General features: G+C 41.9%; 2 protein-coding genes across 2 annotated transcripts in view; one reads left to right on the forward strand and one right to left on the reverse strand.

Annotated features, from left to right (window-relative positions):
* The window catches only part of mto1 (mitochondrial tRNA translation optimization 1), a 22,168-nt gene extending 17,227 nt beyond the window's left edge, over positions 1-4,941 (forward strand). The window contains exons 8-13 of the mRNA XM_064923593.1: positions 17-147; positions 604-808; positions 1,225-1,396; positions 3,287-3,396; positions 3,592-3,749; positions 4,730-4,941. Coding sequence (XP_064779665.1) covers positions 17-147; positions 604-808; positions 1,225-1,396; positions 3,287-3,396; positions 3,592-3,749; positions 4,730-4,903 — 950 coding nt within the window. The 3' untranslated portion in view covers positions 4,904-4,941. The remainder of the gene's footprint in view (positions 1-16; positions 148-603; positions 809-1,224; positions 1,397-3,286; positions 3,397-3,591; positions 3,750-4,729) is intronic.
* LOC135504750 (tectonic-3-like) overlaps positions 3,934-20,035 on the reverse strand; it is a 26,141-nt gene continuing 10,039 nt past the window's right edge. Inside the window, 8 exon segments of the mRNA XM_064923594.1 lie at positions 3,934-5,358; positions 5,931-6,074; positions 9,552-9,699; positions 10,100-10,203; positions 11,547-11,642; positions 15,033-15,152; positions 15,267-15,347; positions 18,651-18,692. Coding sequence (XP_064779666.1) covers positions 5,122-5,358; positions 5,931-6,074; positions 9,552-9,699; positions 10,100-10,203; positions 11,547-11,642; positions 15,033-15,152; positions 15,267-15,347; positions 18,651-18,692 — 972 coding nt within the window. The 3' untranslated portion in view covers positions 3,934-5,121.

A 20,035-nucleotide genomic window follows, 5' to 3' on the forward strand; every position in this document is an offset into this window, starting at 1 on the left:
TCTCTCTGGATTCCAGGTTACGGGGTGCAGTATGACTTTGTGTGCCCCACCCAGCTGACCCCGTCTCTGCAGGTGAAGAGCACGCAGGGGCTCTTCCTCGCGGGTCAAATCAACGGCACCACGGGCTACGAGGAAGCAGCCGCACAAGTAGGTGTTAAATCTGTTCTAATCTGGGAACTGGGACACCTGGGTTGTGCTGTTAGGGCACGTAAGGGAAAATGTTTTGAAACTAAAATGTGCATTTTTTTGGGGCAAGTACAGGTAGTCCCTCCCTGTTTTAGTCTGTTTTCTTCCATTTGGTGCCTAGTAAACACAACCCAGGTGTGTGGACTCTCTGGCCAACAAACAGTGACATTAATTGTTCACCTTACTATCAGAAAAGAAAACGGGCAGTGCTCTTGGACTGAAGGCTGGTAGCAGAATAGCCATTTTACATGTTTGTCATTTAGCAGACGTGCTTATCCAAAGCGACTAACGGTACAGTGAATGTATATATTTTTTGTATGACCACTGTGGGACTTAAACTCTTAACCTTGGCAATGCTACCGGCCGTTTGCCACACTTTTTTACCAACTGACCCACAACAAACCCCTTTCTCTCCAGGGCTTGTGGGCGGGGGTGAATGCAGGTCGGACGGCCCTCTCCTTGCCCCCCATGACACTGTCTCGTACCCAGAGCTACATCGGGGTGCTGATCGATGACTTGGTGTGCCGAGGGGTGACAGAACCTTACCGCATGTTCACCAGCCGCGCCGAGTTCAGAACCTACCTCAGGCCCGACAACGCAGATCTCCGTCTCACCCCCAGAGGTATCATAATGTGTGTGTCTGACAGTCCCCAACTACTGGCTGCACTTGTTTTGGCTTACATAGGGCCCCGGGTAATGTAGTGATACATGAACAGAGTGTATTATTGGCTGAGTTCAGTTATGAGGTCAAGCATGAGTCACTGACAGGAAATCCAGCAGCTTGAAGCTTAATATTGTTAACGAAGTGCACATTGTCATTGGCTGCAGAGGTTTATAAGATAAGAAAATGACAACTGTCATTAGCCAACTGGAGGAATTCTAAGATATATTGCATCTCTGGCCATGTTCGACTGATCAGACTGAGCAATCTTACTGATACAAATAGTCTCAGTCACCAACTGCAATGTAGTCAATCTCATAATTCCATATCAGACTTTGTGGATGAATAATATTTTGACCTTTGACCCGGTCTGCAAGGGTTTGAGGAGGTGGGCTGCGTGACTTTGCGGCGATACAAGAAAGCGGTAAGTGTGAGGGACGGCCTCCAGGAAGCCCTGATGGCCCTGCAGTCCGTGGCGCTATCCTCCACCCGCTGGAGAGAGAAGCTGGGCAACATCAGCCTGAGTGAGAACAAGAGCACCACCTTAAAGTGAGTGGGAAGTGGTTCAGCGGTGGGTGGTTCAGCATGCATTTACTGGGATGCGCTCAGCAGAAAACAATGTGGGACGTTTAGAATAGAAATATACGGTACATTCAGAAAGTATTCAGACCCCTTGACTTTTTCCACATTTTGTTACATTACAACCGTATTCTAAAATGGATTAAATATATATATATTTTTCCCCTCATCAAGCTACACACAGTACCCAATAATGAAAGCAATAACAGGTAAAAAAAAATAGAAATGGGGGAAAAAAATACTATTTACATAAGTATTCAGACCCTTTACTCAGTACTATGTTGAAGCAGCTTTGGCAGCGATTACAGCATTGAGTCTTCTTGGGTATGACGCTACAAGCTTGACACACCTGTATTTGGGGAGTTTCTCCCAATTTTCTCTGCAGATCCTGTCAAGCTCTGTCAGGTTGGATGTGGATCGTCGCTGCACAGATATTTTCAGGCTCTGGCTGGGCCACTCGAGGATATTCAAAGACTTGTTCCGAAACCACTCCTGCATTGTCTTGGCTGTGTGCTTAGGTGTCATTGTTCTGTTGGAAAGTGAACCTTTGCCCCAGTCTAAAGTCTTGAGAGCTCTGGAGCAGTTTTTCATCAAGGATCTCTACTTTTCTCCATTCATCTTTTCCTCAATCCTTACTAGTCTCCCAGTCCCTGCCACTGAAAAATATCCCCACAGCATGATGCTGCCACCACCATGCTTCACCATAGGTGCCAGGTTTCCTCCAGACGTGACACTTGGCATTCAGGCCAAAGAGTTCAATGTTGGTTTCATCAGACCAGAGAATCTTGTTTCTCATTGTCTGATAGTCTTTTAGGTGCCTTTTGGCAAAATCTCTGCCATAAAGGCCTGATTGGTGGAGTGCTGCAGAGATAATTGTCCTTTTTGAAGGTTCTCCCATCTCCACAGAGTAACTCTGGAGCTCTGTCAGAGTGACCATCGGGTTCTTGGTCACCTCCCTGACCAAGGCTTCTTCTTCCCCGATTGCTCAGTTTGGCCAGGCGGGCAGCTCTAAGAAGAGTCTTGGTGGTTCCACACTTCCTTTTCGGAATGCTGGAGGCCACTGTGTTGTTGGGGACCTTCAATACTGCAGACATTTTTTTGGTGCCCTTCCTCAGATCTGTGCCTGGACACAATCCTGTCTCGGAGCTCTATGGACAATTCCTCCGACCTCATGGCTTGGTTTTTGCTCTGACGTGCACTGTCAACTGTGGGACCTTAAATAGACAGGTGTGTTCCTTTCCAAATCATGCCCAATCTATTGAATTTACCACAGGTGGAGTCCAAGTTGTAGAAACATTAAGGATGATCAATGGAAACAGGATGCACCGGACCTCAATTTTGAGTCATAGAAAAGGGTGCGAAAACTTATGTAAAAAAGGTATTTGCAATAAATCTGCAAAAATGTCTAAACCTGTTTTTGCTTTGTCATTATGGGCGATTGTGTGTGGATTTAGGATTTTTTATTTAGTCAATTTTAGAATGTCGTAATAAATCAAGGGGTCTGAATATTTTCCAAATGCACTGTATGACATGTAGAATAAGAAGTCATATCAGCTCTATTCAGGAAATGTCTCTGCAACATTCAAGGTTTGCCTACTGAATATAGCCCTGACTTTCTATTGTTCTATGTATGGGAACAGTATCCTTAAAACATCCGTATCTGGTATTTGTGTACACACACAGGTTGTCAAAAAGATAGACTCCTCATTCTGAAACAGACTAACAACACTGCAACCTATGAGAAAGTGAATGCGTTACATCTTGCTACATTTTCAAAATTATTTTCTATTTTCTCAAGCAGAGGTGTGTGTGTGTATATAGTCTGCTCATTAACTTTACTATACCATGTATCTTTCTCAGTGGTTTGGATCTGTTGCAATACAAAGATGTGTCCTTTGAAATGTTGGCCTCCGCCTTCCCAGAGTGCCTTTCACAATATTTTGAGTACTCACAACGACTCAAGATTGAAGGTAAAGGCTCTTTAAGTCTCAATCAGTCTGTGTCTGAAATGGCAGTTGATTTCCTACATAGTGCACTACTTTTGTGGCTCTGGTCAAAGGTAGTGCACAATATAGGGAATAGACTGTCATTTCAGACACGCACTCAGTTTAGTCTGTTAAACTTGACCTTAAAATGTACTGAACCCTGTGCTTTGTGGCTTTCAGCTGTGTACAGACCCCACTGCGAGAAGCAGAGTCGAGAGATGGAGAGAATACGGAGCGAGGAAAGTCTGTCTCTCCCCTCTGACATGGACTACCTCTCCTTACCAGTGTCCCTCTCTCAGGAGGTCAGAGAGATACTGGACCGAGTCAGGCCCAACACTGTGAGTCTCAGTAAAACTACATTTCCACAGTTTATGCAAATAAAGTCATATTGAAAAAATATATAATTACGACAACTGATGTAAACAGGAAGTTTCGGTAAAATATTATAAATACCGACAGATAACGTGTTTGATCGACAAACTGGGATATTTTCTAAGTCAGTAAAATGAATTAGGCTAGAAATGGTGGTGGAAACATAAAATTGTATTTGTTACATGCGCTTAATTACAACAGGTGTTGACCCTACTGTGAAATGCATATTTACAAGCCCTTAACCAACAATGCAGAGTTAAAAAAATAAAAGGAAAAATGGTAACAAAATAATAAGACGATATACAATCGGTACAGAGTCAATGTGTAGGGGTACGGGTTAGTTGAGGTAATGTGCACATGTAGGTAGGGGTAAAGTGACTATGCGTAGATAAGACAAGAGTAGGGTGTTGAAAGTGCACTGTGATGAGCTTGATGCTCCTTTCCAATAAATATTGAGGGTCTTATTCTGATGACATGATCGATGCTTAACTGCTGTTTGACAAATATTCTCATCATGTAGACTAGCCCCTACCCGCACTGTATCTGCCAGCTGTTGGCTAGAGCACACGTGCCAAGACCAGAGGAGGTACATTTGCTATTTAACACAATAGTTTGTGGCAAAATGATCAGTAGTTGAAAATGGGATGGAAACAAATTCGGTACATGAAAACTTAAGCGAAAAATGAAGTGCACTGTCATCGCACACAGATTTCTATCCACAATAAGTTCGTTTAATAAATCTATGGTAGATTCATGGTAGATTTATTAGAGACAAACTTTTGACTGGTACTGTGTGTGGGCCTATAGCTTCAAAGGATGTTCCTTGATGAAAGCTAACTAAGCTCTATCTACCAAAAGTTGGGCTGTGCTTAAATAGTCATGATAATACATTATTTGTAAAATGATTGTTTTTGAGTTTGACACTTGTCTTGTCTTTGTAAATTAGCTGGGCGCTGCTACCCGTCTACCAGGCATGACGCCTGCTGGGATCATCCACCTTCTCAACTATGTCCTCAGGACCGGGCAGAGGAACAGACACACAGAGCACAGAAACCGATCGAGCCAAAAAGAGGGGGGAAAGGGACAGCTGTGTGCAAGCAACATACCGATATCTCAGTGAAATAATGACTAAGAAAAAAATAAATGTACAAAAATTAACTATGGTAGTTTAGGAAATCATTGCTGTTTAATTTAAAATTGCCTGAGATTTCAAACCAAACAATTGTGCCCAATTTCACAAATTATTTAATCTATTCAGCCACAAACAGTAACAAACAAATCCAACATGCAAGCTAAATTGATTATCAAGTGAACATTTCTAGTTCTGTAACAAACATTTTAGTGAAACCAGCACAACAGTAGTAGTGCAACAAACATTATATCCCACGTGACCTTTTTGAGGCCACTACTGTTGGTGGTGACAGTCTGTCCATCCAGCTCGCCTGTCCCTCTGGAGAAGAAGTCAAATGGAAATTTCCACTTGGGCTGTGGCGTTCCCCTGGGGGGTTCTGGGTAGACTGTAGTGTCAACAAACATCACTTCTGTGGTCACAGCGAAAGGCGAGACGAGGGGACACTGAAGAGGAGAAAGACCGTGTGCAGGGGGAAGAAGGTTGTTGAGAGGGAAACAATGGCATTCCAAGTCATTTATTTTACAGTGACATGTCTCAGAAGACTGCAGCTATATCATATTAATGTGGTTCCAGAGAAGTTCAACACTTCGGGCTGTAAAATCTGCTCAGCACAGCTACAGAAATGATCATACATAATAAGCCCTTGAGGTTTATGCACACGTTATAGGGATAGTTTACCGAAATGACACGTTTCATTGGTGAACTATCCCTTTAAAATAGCAAAGGAGGTCAGAGGACACCCACTAGTTTAAACTAAATTAACTGGGACTAGAGCAGGGGTATTCAAGTCTTACCCTATGAGGATCAGACTACTGCTGCTTTTCTGTTTCTACCTGACAATTAAATTGCACCCACCTGGCATCCCCAGGTCAAAATAAGTCCCTGGGGACTTATGGGGAGGGAAAAAGCAGTGGAACTGGATTTGAGGTCCAGATTTGAATTTGAGGGGATTAGAAGATATGGAGAGAGCTCAAACTGTTCACCCACTGCAAGAGGAGACATGCTTGACCCTTACCTTGACCTTCTGACAGTGGAAGAGGTATTTGGCCCCTAGAATGTAGTTCTGGGGAAAGGCCAGGGGACCTGTCTGAGCCCACAGCACCTGGACTGACAGGGAGTGGGGGAGGAGACACCCGGACTCACACGACTCCTCCGGAGACTTAAGGGAAGAGAGAAGACATATGTGTAGAAAATCCCCCTGTTGAGGGACAATCTTCCGTGTATTGCACAATCATCGGTTGCACACGGCCTTGTGCTCCCTCTCGTGGTTTCACAGACTTAATTAATCTGCTGCATTTCACCTGATGCAAGCCTGCATCTGTCAGCAGCTCCATTTAGAGATGGTCCTTGCTATCTGGGATCATTGGGACATCCCTACCCCATTGACATTTAAAATTAAGGGCTAAGGTTAGGGACAATTCAAGGATCCCAGAGAGCAGTAACCATTTAGGGATGGTTTGAAATTTACAGAATGGAGACCTGGAGGAGGGTCATTATTTTATTTTTACTTCAAGGGGGGGGGGTTAGGTTTTTTTGTTTGTAAAAAATCTAGTTCAGGGGAGGTTCATGTAATTTATTAGGCTATATATCGGTGTGCTCAATGTCGCCCCTCATCTCTGATTTTCCATCAATCAAAATGATCCATAGGCCATGCTCGGAGAAGCACAGCACAGCACAAAGTTACACTCCATTTAGACTTGAGTACCTTGAGCATCAGCAATTGTGGGTTCGATTACAGGCTCAAAATTGCCAGAAACAAAGACCTTTCTTCTGAAACTTGTCTGTCTATTCTTCTGAGAAATGGCTATTCCATGCGAGAAATTGCAAAGAAACTGAAGATCTTGTACAACACTGTATACTACTCCTTTCACAGTACAGCGCAAACTGGCTCTAACCAGAATAGAAAGAGTGGGTGGCCCCGGTGCATGACTGAGCAAGAGGACAAGTACATTCGAGAGTGTCTAGTTTGAGAAACAGACGAAACAAGCCCTCAACTGGCAGCATTATTAAATAGTTCCCGCAAAACAACAGTGAAGAGGCGACTCCGGGATGCTGGCTTCTAGGCAGAGTTCCTCTGTCCAGTGTGTTATTTTGCCCATCTTAATCTTTATTGGCCAGTCTGAGATATGGATTTTTCTTTGCAAGTCTGCCTACAAGTCCAGCGTCCCGGAGTCGTCTCTTCACTGTCGAGACTGGTGTTTTGCGGGTACTATTTGATGAAGCTGCCAGTTGAGGACTTGAGGCGGCTGTTTCTCAAACTAGACACTAATGTACTTGTCCACTTGCTCAGTTGTGCACCGGGGCCTCCCACTCCTATTCGGAAGCTCTAAAATCAGAGCTAACATAATTGCAAAAAGGTTTTAAAATGATAAACTTGGATTAGCTGACAACGTGCAATTGGAACACAGGAGTGATGGTTGCTGATAATGGGCCTCTCCATTAAAAAATGAAGACGTTTCCAGCTACAATAGTCATTTACAACATTAACGATGACTACACTGTATTTTGATCAATTTGATGTCATTTTAAAATGGACAAAAAAAAAAAACACATTTCGAAGTGACAAACTTTTGAACAATAGTGTACATTTTATGGACACAGTATATTTTACATGTTATTTTTTGTCCCATATTTCAGCTCCCCTATCTCTGAACACTATCCAGTTTTAATTTCTATTTGCCATAATTTAACACTGCTGTGATGTTTCACAAAAGTTATAGTTTTATTTTCATAGTTTCTACAGATTGTAATTGAACCATTTCTGCTAAGAGTATTATATTATTGAGCAACTGACAATGACTTTTCAGATCACTCAGCAGTGCTATTTGCAGTGTTAACTCCAGGTAAATGTTGCAATTCTTCAAACATTCCTGAACCTGTGACCAAAAACAAGCTACATATGTACAGTACCAAATGATTGTCTCTTCGCAGCAAAATCTACAGAGCTGGGATGGTTGTATTCCCTATATACAGGGCCTTCGGAAAGTATTCAGACCCCTTGACTTCCACATTTTGTTAGGTTACAGCCTTATTCTAAAATTGCTTACATTATTCCCCCCCCCCTAAATCTACACACAATACCCCCAAAAGACAAAGCAAAAACAGTAAAAATAAAAAAACATGTAAATATCACATTTAAATAAGTATTCAGCACTTTGTTGAAGCACCTTTGGCAGGGATTACAGCCTCAAGTCTTCTTGGGTATGACACTACAAGCTTGGCACACCTGTATTTGGGGAGTTTCTCCCATTCTTCTCTGCAGATCCTCAAGCTCTGTCAGGTTGGATGGGGAGCATCACTGCACAGCTATTTTCAGGTCTCTCCAGAGATGTTCGATCGGGTTCAAGTCCGGACTCTGGCTGGACCACTCAAGGACATTCAGAGACCACTCCTGTAGTTGTCTTGGCAGTGTGCTTAGGGTCATTGTCCTGTTGGAAGGTGAATCTTTGCCCCATTCTGCGGTCCTGAACGCTCTGGAGCAGGTTTTCATCAAGGAGCTCCCTGTGCTTTGATCCTGCCTAGTCTCCCAGTCCCTGCCACTGAAAAACATCCTCACAGCATGATATTGCCACCACCGTAGGAATGGTGCCATGTTTCCTCCAGACATGACGCTTGGCATTCAAGCCAAAGAGTTCAATGTTGGTTTCATAAGACCAGAGAATTTTGTTTCTCATGGTCTGAGAGTCTTTAGGTGCCTTTTACTGAGGAGTGGCTTCCATCTGGCCACTCTACCATAAAGGCCTGATTGGTGGAGGGCTGCAGAGATTGGAGAACGTACCAGAAGGACAACCATCTCCTCAGAGTGCCCATCAGTTTCTTGGTCACCTCCCTGACCAAGGTACTTCTCCCCCGATTGCTCAGTTTGGCTGGGTGGCCAGCGCTTCTAGGAAGTCTTGGTGGTTCTTCTTCCATGTAAGAATGCTGGAGGCCACTGTGTTCTTGGGTCTTCCAATGATGGAGAAATGTTTTGGTACCCTTCCCTAAATCTGTACAAAATCCTTTCTCGGAGCTCTACGGACAATTCCTTCGACCTCATGGCTTGGTTTTTGCTCTGACATGCACTGTCAAGCGTGGGACCTCATATAGACAGGTGTTTCTTTCTCAACCATGTCCAATCAATTGAATTTACCACAGGTGGACGATGATCAATTGAAACAGGTTGCACCTGATCTCAATTTGAGTCTCATAGCAAAGGTTCTGAATACTCATGTAAATAAGGCATTTAATTATTTTTTAGCAAAAAATGTCAACCTTTGTGTGTAGATTGATGAAAAAAAGTGTATAATACAATTTAGAATAAGGCCGTAACGTAATAATGTGGAATAAGTGAAGGGGTCTGAATACTTTCCGAATGCACTGTACATCTGTAGTCATACTCATCTCGTATTCCACAGAATATTAAACTCAATTACATGAAGTACATTTTTATATAACACTGACATTGAGGAATATCAACACACCGACAAACTGTTGATTTTTGGAAGTAACTGTGCCTTTAAAGAAGAGCATCGTTTGCCTACTCAACTCACGCTGTGCCGTTGCCATGTGCCAAATGTAATATTTAAATGAGTAAATTAAGAGTCTGCCTGAGGTAAAGCATTAAAGGGATAGTTTACTATCCTTTTAACAGACTCACCTGTGGCGTCACAGAGCATGCCTGTGTGATGACTCTTGCCCAGTCTGGTTGTGACCCCACAGTCATGGCAACCAGGTTGGGTGTGGCAACCCCCCGGAGGACTCTATAGAGCTGGGAGCGCAGCTTAGAGCAGTTACTTGAGGGAGAACTAAGAATGAGAGAGAGACAGAAAATAATGAACTAAATGCAGCAAAGAGGTTCAGGAACTTTCTTTAAAGGGATATTTCGCTTAAATGAACTTTCTATAAAAATTAACTTCTTGAAAGAAGCTCATACTTGAGTAGTGTGACTATGCAACTATGAGCTTCTTTCGAAAAGCAAGACGATTAACAAATACGTGTGTTTCAAGTTGCCACAACAACAGATGCGATTGTAACTGATGTACAGTCAGTCGGGTTCAAAATTACCGGTACCCTTGATAAAGATGAACAAAAAAAGACACCAATAATTTTGGACCGGACTGCATAGAAAACTACAAATGGAAAAGCCAGGTGGACAGGGCACTGTCACTAAGGGATGAGCATGATGGATGGGTAGTGTAGTCTCACCTGAAGGTACATCCTGTGATGGTGTTGTGAGTGAAAAGGATGGGCATGCGGCTGCTGGGGTTAATAGAGCACTCTCCCCCCAGTGACACACCCAGAAGTGTTAGCTGACCCTGAGTCAAAGAACAGGAAATCTCAGTATATTGGCACTACACACAACCCAGTTTAAACCAGTGCAGTGTAGTATAAGAATGGAAAAGTAAATATAGCTGCAAGCAGCAATGAAACGTGGTGCTGGCTATGAGCAGGCTTAAAGAGTTGCATGGAAGCATTATACGTCCTCCCTTTAAAAAAAATCAAAACAAGTTCTATGCAAGTTAAGGTGAAGTTAGGATTCTAGCTTATTGAGACAAATATTTTGGGAAAATAGAAAGTTATTTTCCAAAATGCATCATACGGGGATGATTTCTGCATTTTGATAGTTACAGATCTTTGAAACTTGAGTGCTAACAAGCAAAACTGTGAATGTCAACAAAGGACAAATGAAAACAGTGTGCGGAATTGTCCTTTAACTCCTAACGTACTTGAGACCGACATGATTGAGTTGTCAAATCGGAAGTACGGTTCATGATGATTTTCGAAGATGTTTGTTCCTTAAATTGAGAAACTCATACTGAGTGTTGTGGTTGCATGGGTGGACCTGAGCCTTAGACGTCTTTATCACTGGCATAAATGCTCAGTTTGAGATTCACAACTGAATTGCATGCCGTTTACATGTTTGAGATCAACACCTGCTTCAGCATACACCTTCCTACTACTGACCACAAAACCCTCAAATCAGTTAAGTTATTAGCGTTTCATTCAGAACACAATTTTTAAGAAAGGTTCAATTTTGTCCATTTGACGTTTATCATTAATTTTTTTTTGCGACTGACATGGTGAAAATACTGTATATTTGGAGTTCCGAGTCAATCAGATTTACAGCTCATGAGAAGATTAAGATTTTATTTAAAATCCAGGATTGTAAAAAATCTAACATGGCGGACCTCATGATTCAAATTTGTTCTTTATGATGAGAAACACTGATATACCAAGCTTCATGTTTATACGTCAAACAGGGAACTGGGACTGAGCCTTAAAATGCTTATTACAGCACCACCTATAGACCATATTGCCAAAGTATAATTGTTTTTACCAATGGTGCATTGCGATATTGAACAAGTGTGAAAGAATAATCAGAAGGGAGTAAAAAAATCCATCAAATGTTTTCTTGCAGCTTTGCCTCCAGCACCCCTAATAAAAACATTCAGTACATAGTGTCACGGTTGTGATTCTTTAAAGCAACTGTAGTGTAGGCCCATTGATTTCACTGATCTTCTGTGTCTTCTCTGAATAGTTTTTAAATTAAAACAATGTCGCATACATGTCTCTGTATATCAACAAGTAGCATGCCAAAAAATGAAAAACATTGGTTCTGCATGTCATGATGTGTGCTATTCTCAAAGGATACAGGTTGGACCGCGTCGCCAAACTGACCAATCACAGGAGTCCCCATTGTTAGTCCCACCACAGGGGTTGGTTCAGGAGTAGGAGGGGGCGTGGATAACTGAGAAATAGATTACATGCAATTAAATTTGAATATTGAACCATACATGCACTGTCAACTGTGGGACCGTTTTTGTACAGACAGGTGTGTGCTTTTCCAAATCATGTCCAATCAATTGAATTTACCACAGGTGGACTCCAAGTTATAGAAACATCAAGGATGATCAATGGAAACAGGATGCAACGGAGCTCAATTTCAAGTCTCATAGCAAAGAGTCTGAATACTTAAATAAGGTATGTTTTTATTTTTAATACATTTGCAAACATTTCTAGAAATCTGTTTTCATTTTGTCATTATGGGCTATTGTGTGTAAATTGTTTTCCTCATCAATTTGGGGAAGGAGTCTGAATACTTTCCAAATGCACTGTATCAACAGAGCAAAAACCAAGCAGAGGTCGAAGGAATTGTCCATCCAACTCCAAGACACGATTGTGTCGAGGCACAGATCTGGGGAAGGGTACCAACACTTTTCTGCAGCATTGAACGTCCACAAGAACACAGTGGCCTCCATCAGTCTTAAATGGAATTAGTTTGGAACCACCAAGACTCTTCCTAGAGCTGGCCTCCCAGCCAAACTGAGCAATCGGGGGAGTAGGGCCTTGGTCAGGGAGGTGACCAAGAACCCAATGGAACTCTGGAGCTCTGTCAGAGTAACCTCTGGAGATGGGACAACCACCTCTGCAGCACTCCACCAAAGCAGGGCTTCATAGCAGAGTGGACAGATGGAAGCCACTCGTCATTAAAAAGGCACCTAAAGGACTCGGACCATGCAAAACAAAATTCTCTGGTCTACTGAAACCAAGCTTGAACTCTTTGGTGTGAATGCCAAGCTTAACATCTGGAGGAAATCTGGCACCATCCCTACGGGGAAGCACGGTGGTGGCAGCATCAAGCCGGCGGGACGGTTTTTCAACGGCAGGGACTGGGAGACTAGTCAGCATCAAGGGAAAGATGAACGGAGCAAAGTAGAGAGATCCTTGATGAAATTCTGATCCAGAGTGCTCAGGAACTCAGACTGGGCGAAGGTTCACCTTCCAACAGGACAACGACCCTAAGCACACAGCAACGACAACACAGGAGTGGCTTCAGGAAAAGTCTCTGAATGTCCTTGAGTGGCCCAACCAGAGCCCAGACTTGAACCCGATCAAACATCTCTGGAGAGACCAGAAAATAGCTGTGCAGCGACTCTCCCCATCCAACATGACAGAGATTAAAGGATCTGCAGAGAGGAATGTGAGAAACTCCCCAAATACAGGTGTGCCAAGCTTGTAGTGTCATACCCAAGAAGACTTGAGGCTGTAATCACTGTCTCAGGTGCTTCAACAAAGTACTGAGTAAAAGGCTGAATACTTACAGCACCATTCAAAAGTTGACACCTACTCATTCCAGGGTTTTTCCTTTGAAATAGCCTATGGAATCATGTATTAACCAAATCAAAATATTTTATATTTGAGATTCTTCAAAGTCGACACCCTTTGCCTTGATAACAGCTTTGCACTCTTGGCATTCTCTCAACCTGCTTCATGAGGTAGTCACCTTTTGGAAATAATTTCATTAACAGGTGTGCCATATTGAAAGTTAATTTGTGGAATTCTTTCCTACGTAACGTGTTTGAGCCAACCAGTTGTGTTGTGACAAGGTAGGGGTGGTATATAGAAGATAGCCCTATTTGGTAAAAGACCATATTACGGCAATAACAGCTCAAATAAGCAAAGAGAAACGACAGTCCATTACTTAAGACATGAAGGTCAGTCGATCTGGAAAAAGTCAAACTTTGAAAGTTTCTTCAAGTGCAATCTCAAAAACCATTAAGTGCCATGATGAAGCTGACTCTCATAAGGACCGCCACAGGAAAGTAAGACCCAGAGTTACTTTTGCTGCAGAGGATAAGTTCATTAGAGTTAACTGCACCTCAAATTGCAACCCAAATAAATGCTTCAGAGTTCAAGTAACAGACATCTCAACATCAACTGTTCAGAGGAGACTGAGTGAATCAGACCTTCACGTTTGAATTGCTGCAAAGAAACCTCTAAAGAACACCAATACAAAGAAAAACTTGCTTGGGCCAAGAAACAAAAGCAATGGACATTAGACCGGTGGAAATCTGTCTTTTGGTTTGATGAGTCAAAATGTGAGATTTTTGGTTGCAACCACCGTGATGGTGATTTGCTGGTGCCATCCCATCTGGTTTGCGCTTCGTGGGACAATAAATTTGTTTTTGAACAAGACAATGATTGATCCAAAACACACCTCCAGGTTGTAAGGACTATTTGTCCAAGAAGGAGAGCGATGAAGTGCTGCAGATGACCTGGCCTCCACAATCACCCAACCTCAACCTAATTGAGATGGTTTGGGATGAGTTGGACTGCAGAGTGAAGGAAAAGCAGCTAACAAGTGCTCAGCATGTGTGGGAACTCCTTAAAGACTGTTGTAAAAGTATTCCTGGTGAAGCTGGTTGAGAGAATGCCGAGAGTGTGGAAGTGTGTCAAAGGCAGCCTTTTCTGGTATATACATGATTCCATATGACTTATTTCATAGTTGATGTCCTCACTGTTATTCTACAATGTAGAAAATAGTCCAAATAAAGAAAAACCCTTAAGTACGTGTCCAAACTTTTGACTGGTACTGTATGTAAATATATCAGTTTTAATTTAAAAAACTGTTTTTGCTTTGTCATTATGGGGTTGTGGGTAGACTGAGGGGAAAAACAATTTAAATCAAACTTTAGAATAAGGCTGTAAGGTAACAAAATGTGGAAAAGGTCAAGGGGTCTGAATACTTTCCAAATGCACTGTACCAGGGTAGGTGTCAATTCCATTTCAATTTAGTCAATGCAGGAAGTAAACAGAAATTCCAAGATTGAATTGAAATTGACCAACTCTGAGACAGATATTTACTGGATGCATAACTATAACCATCAGTTGTGTTTTCATGGTCATCACCCACATTCACTGTTAAAGGGATACTTTGGCAATGATTTTGACAATCATGTCTGTCTCTGTGTCCAGTATGAAGGTAGAGGTAGTTTTGCGGGCCAATGCTAACTAGCGTTAGCGCATGACTAGAAGTCTATGGGTATCAGTTAGCGCAATAACTAGAAGCTAGCAGATACCCATAGACTTCCCGTCCTTGCACCAGCTAGTTAGCAACTTCCTTCAAACTGCATGCAGAGACAAAAAAAATTGTATCCACAAGTGCATCTGCCTCTGGCAAAGTAGATAAAGGGCCTCATTGCCAAAATCCCAAAGTATCCCTTTAAGTTTGTCAAAGTCCCGACATCAGCGTATAGTTACTCTGCAAAAGGGAAATTTGATGCGAGAATGCATGCACATTGCTGGAACATGTTTGTAAACCAAAAATTGCTCTATACACCATCGATTGAAAGCTTACCTGAAAACGGACAGTGTGCTTCTGCAAAAGATTCGTATCCGAGTCAGTGTCTACCAAGACCATGTTTACTGTTGCCATAGCGATCTCCCCTATAATTGTGTACCATATAAGATAGTCCACCTGCATGTGGAAAAGAATGAGAAGATGTGAGCTAGGAAGATTAAATGGATATTCAGTCATTTTGTCAAAATTTGTCTTCTTGGACTATTATTTTACTTGATTGTTTAATCTAACCTTTGACACCACATTGAGACAGGAACCATTTTGTTCTCTCGGTTTAGGCCAACCATGGCCAACTACTGGAGTGACTGGGATCTAACAGAGGAAGAGATTGAGAGGTCAGTGTGTGCGGTCCAAATCTTTCCCCTTAGCCTCAAAGAATGCACTTCACTCCCTTCCCCAAAGTACAATGCCTAGTGAAAGGATTGCAGTCTTCAAATGTTGCCGCTTTACATTTTTTTTCCTACTGATCTCACAACCTACTCCACATTCCAAATGAATAGATGACATAATTGCATATACTTGGTGGAAGAACCTTAGACAGCCATTACAGCTGTTTTGTCAACATTTCTCAAGCTCAATACATTTGGTTGGAAATCTTCAATGGACAGCAATATTCAAACCTTCTCAGATTTTCAAGCAAATTTAAGTCAGGACTGAGTGAGCCTGGACTATTCTGGTGTGTCTTTGGCTTTAAAATGTGTGTAATTTAAAAATAAACTATCCCAGGGTTAGGTTTTCAGAAGATCGAGACGTTTCTCTAATCCTTTACCTGGGCTTTCCAGTTCATCCTGGTGAAAAGTATAACCATAACATGATGCTGCTGCCACAATACTTAAAAATAGAGAGTGGTTCACTGTGGTGTGTTGTATTGAATTTGACCCAAACCTGTAATTTTTAATTTAGGCCAAAAATTGTAATTTATTTGCTGTGTTGTATTACTTAACAGCCATATAGCAAACCCAATGGATGATGGAGTGGATTGTTATTTATTTTTTTCACAATTTTGTGATATCCAAGTGGTAGTTAGTCTTGTCCGTACGGGAGTTGCAGCGATGGGACTCGGGAGACGCGAAAGTCGAGAGCCATCCATTCTTCGAAACACAACCCTTGCCGCACTGCTTCTTGACACACTGTTTGCTTAACCCGAAACCAGCCAAACCAATGTGTCGGAGGAAACACCGTACAACTTATGATCAGCCAAACCCTTCCCCAACGCGGGCGCTGGGACAATTGTGCGTCGCTTCATGGGTCTCCCAGTCGCGGCCGGCTGCGACACAGCCCAGGATCAAACCCGGATCTGTAGTGACACCTGAAGCGCTCAGGAGGCCCATGGAACAGATTCTTTGAACACAGGCTTCCTTCTTTTAACGTTTTCATACTGGCCAGTAATTTGGAGTTACTGCAATGTTTTTGGTCCTCTGTAATTTCAAGGTACTGTGGTGGCAGCATCATGTTATGGGTATGCTTGTCATTGGCAGGAACTGGGCAGTTTGTCAGGATCAAAAGGAATATAAAAAGTTAAGAGAAACTCACCATAGTCTTCTGAAAACCCTGGGATAAAGTTATTTTTCAGTGGGACAATTACACTAATTGTAATGCCAAAGACACACCAGAATGGCTTTGACAGGTGTTGAGTGTTCCCGAATGGTCCAGTTTTAGTCTTGACTAAAATCTGATTGAAAAACAGAAAAGTTTTGAATATTGTGGTCCATCAATGATTCCCAAACAATTTTACTGCGCGAGAGCAATTTTGACAAAACAATGGATATAATGTACAGTGGGGCAAAAAAGTATTTCGTCAGCCACCAATTGTGCAAGTTCTCCCACTTAAAAAGATGAGGCCTGTAATGTATCATAGGTACACTTCAACTATGACAGACAAAATGAGAAGGGAAAAAATCCAGAAAATCAGTTTTAATGAATTTATTTGCAAATTATGGTGGAAAAATAAGTATTTGGTCAATAACAAGTTTCTCAATACTTTGATACGTTTTCCGTAAGTCTTCACAAGGTTTTCACACACCGTTGCTGGTATTTTGGCCCATTCCTCCATGCAGATCTCCTCTAGAGCAGTGATGTTTTGGGGCTGTTGCTGGGCAACACGGACTTTCAACTCCCTCCAAAGACTTTCTATGGGGTTGAGATCTGGAGACTGGCTAGGTCACTCCAGGACCTTGAAATGCTTCTTACGAAGCCACTCCTTCGTTGCCCGGGCGGTGTGTTTGGGATCATTGTCATGCTGAAAGACCCAGCCACGTTTCATCTTCAATGTCCTTGCTGATGTAAGGAGGTTCACTCAAAATCTCACGATACATGGCCCCATTCATTCTTTCCTTTACACGGATCAGTCGTCCTGGTCCCTTTGCAGAAAAACAGCCCCAAAGCATGATGTTTCCACCCCCATGCTTCACAGTCGGTATGGTGTTCTTTGGATGCAACTCAGCATTCTTTGTCCTCCAAACACGATGAGTTGAGTTTTTACCTGACCATATGACATTCTCCAAATCTTCTTCTGGATCATCCAAATGATCTCTAGCAAACTTCAGAAGGGCCTGGACATGTACTGGCTTAAGCAGGGGGACACGTCTGGCACTGCAGGATTTGAGTCCCTGGCGGCGTAGTGTGTTACTGATGGTAGGCTTTGTTACTTTGGTCCCAGCTCTCTGCAGGTCATTCACTAGGTCCCGTGTGGTTCTGGGATTTTTGCTCACCTTTGTGATCATTTTGACCCCACGGGGTGAGATCTTGCGTGGAGCCCCAGATCAAGGGAGATTATCAGTGGTCTTGTATGTCTTCCATTTCCTAATAATTGCTCCCACAGTTGATTTCTTCAAACCAAGCTGCTTACCTATTGCAGATTCAGTCTTCCCAGCCTGGTGCAGGTCTACAATTTTGTTTCTGGTGTCCTTTGACAGCTCTTTGGTCTTGGCCATAGTAGAGTTTGACTGTTTGTGTGACTGAGGTTGTGGACAGGTGTCTTTTATACTGATAAGTTCAAACAGGTGCCATTAATACAGGTAACAAGTGGAGGACAGAGGAGCCTCTTAAAGAAGTTACAGGTCTGTGAGAGACAGAAATCTTGCTTGTTTGTAGGTGACCAAATACTTATTTTCCACCATAATTTGCAAATAAATTCATAAATCCTACAATGTGATTTTCTGGATTTCTTTCTCATTTTGTCTGTCTTAGTTGAAGTGTACCTATGATGAAAATTACAGGCCTCATCTTTTTAAGTGGGAGAACTTGCACAATTGGTGGCTGACAATACTTTTTTGCCCCACTGTATGTTGCCTTAAGAGTTGTGCAAAGTTGGTCTTATTAAAGTCTTATTATAAATGATTCACACACAGATATTCACTAGGAACTGTGTACTCATTCACCTTTCTCCCCGAAGGATATACTCGTTCACTGCATATATTGAAAGCATGGAATTTGTGTAAGAAGAAAAGGTAGAGCTGCTCTCCAGCTCCACACTCACACCAATCCAATGCTTTGAAATCCGAGGGGAAGTGAATGAGTGCACTTCGGAAAGAGAATGGTGCCGCAGAAAGTGAGTGCCATCCAACCCTGAGACAAGTCACATGTTTTTGCCCTCCAATGTGTGGTCAATCTTACCAGATTTTCTGGTAAAATCTGAATACTCTCACGGACTGGAATCTGTAATGACAATTAGTTGTGGCAGAATGTGTTAACATTACTGGAATTTTCAAGATAAGGCAATATCAATGTAGCCAATTGCAACCAAGAAGCTGAACTTCTTACATAGTACTGTGTTATTGCTGGCTTTCTTAAAATGACATTAACACCTGCGTACTAAAATAAGGTTGATTGCAATGAAAAACCCACAAGAATAAACCAGTGATATAGCTGATCTCACATTGATACCAGACAGCTGCAACTTTTGGCATCTAGGTTCCCTATTCCCACCCCCAATGAAATAACGTCATATCAGCCTTTCGGTTTCCGATGCTCCTGTTGAATGTAAAAATACTTATTTAGGTACAAGATTATAAAAAAGTAGTAGGCCTATATTTCACTCAAACATTTAATCGTAAAATAGAAAATTATAGCTAAATGTGCCATTTGAAATAACTTCGTTAGACTACATTTTAATTTGATAAAGATGACTCAATTATGATTGGCTTGATTTAGTTACACATTTTAAAATATGGACAGTGCAGGGATATCCCCCCATTTTTACATTTTGTCTCAGAAATTAAGCTAATTGATTGCACCCAAATTGGTCATTTTAATTTATAGGATTCATATTAAAACTTCTTAGGGCTGCAATCCCGTTAACGGGATCGATATGACAACAGCCAGTGAAGAGTAAAAACAGAAATCTCATAATTAAAATTCCTCAAACATACATGTATCTTATACCGTTTTAAAGGTAATCTTGTTGTTAATCCCGCCACAGTGTCTGATTTCAAATAGGCTTTACAGCGAAAGCACCACAATCGATTATGTTAGGTCACCACAAATTCAGCCATTTTTCCAGCCAAAGAGAGGAGTCACAAAAAGCAAATTAATCACTAACCTTTGATCTTCATCAGATGGGACTTCATGTTACACAATACATGTTTTGTTTGATAAAGTTTATATTTATATATAAAAATCTCAGTATACATTCACTAGTTCCAAAAACATCCGGTGATATTGCAGAGAGCCACATCATTTTACAGAAATATTCATTATAAATGTCGATTTAGACATGGAAATATTGATATACCTCTCCTTAACTTCATATGGCTGCAGGGGCAGTATTGAGTAGCTTGGATGAAAAGGTGCCCATTGTAAACGGCCAGCTCCTCAGTCTCAGTTGCTAATATATGCATATTATTATTATTAGTATTGGATAGAAAACACTAAAGTTTCCAAAACTGTCAAAATATTGTCTGAGTATAACAGAACTGATATTGCAGGCGACAAAACGAGACGAAACGCACCCTGACGAAAACAAAATAGGAAGTGGCTTCTATTTTGAAAACACCATGTTC

Source organism: Oncorhynchus masou, chromosome 18, assembly GCF_036934945.1.
Source record: "Oncorhynchus masou masou isolate Uvic2021 chromosome 18, UVic_Omas_1.1, whole genome shotgun sequence".
Lineage (NCBI taxonomy): Eukaryota > Metazoa > Chordata > Actinopteri > Salmoniformes > Salmonidae > Oncorhynchus > Oncorhynchus masou.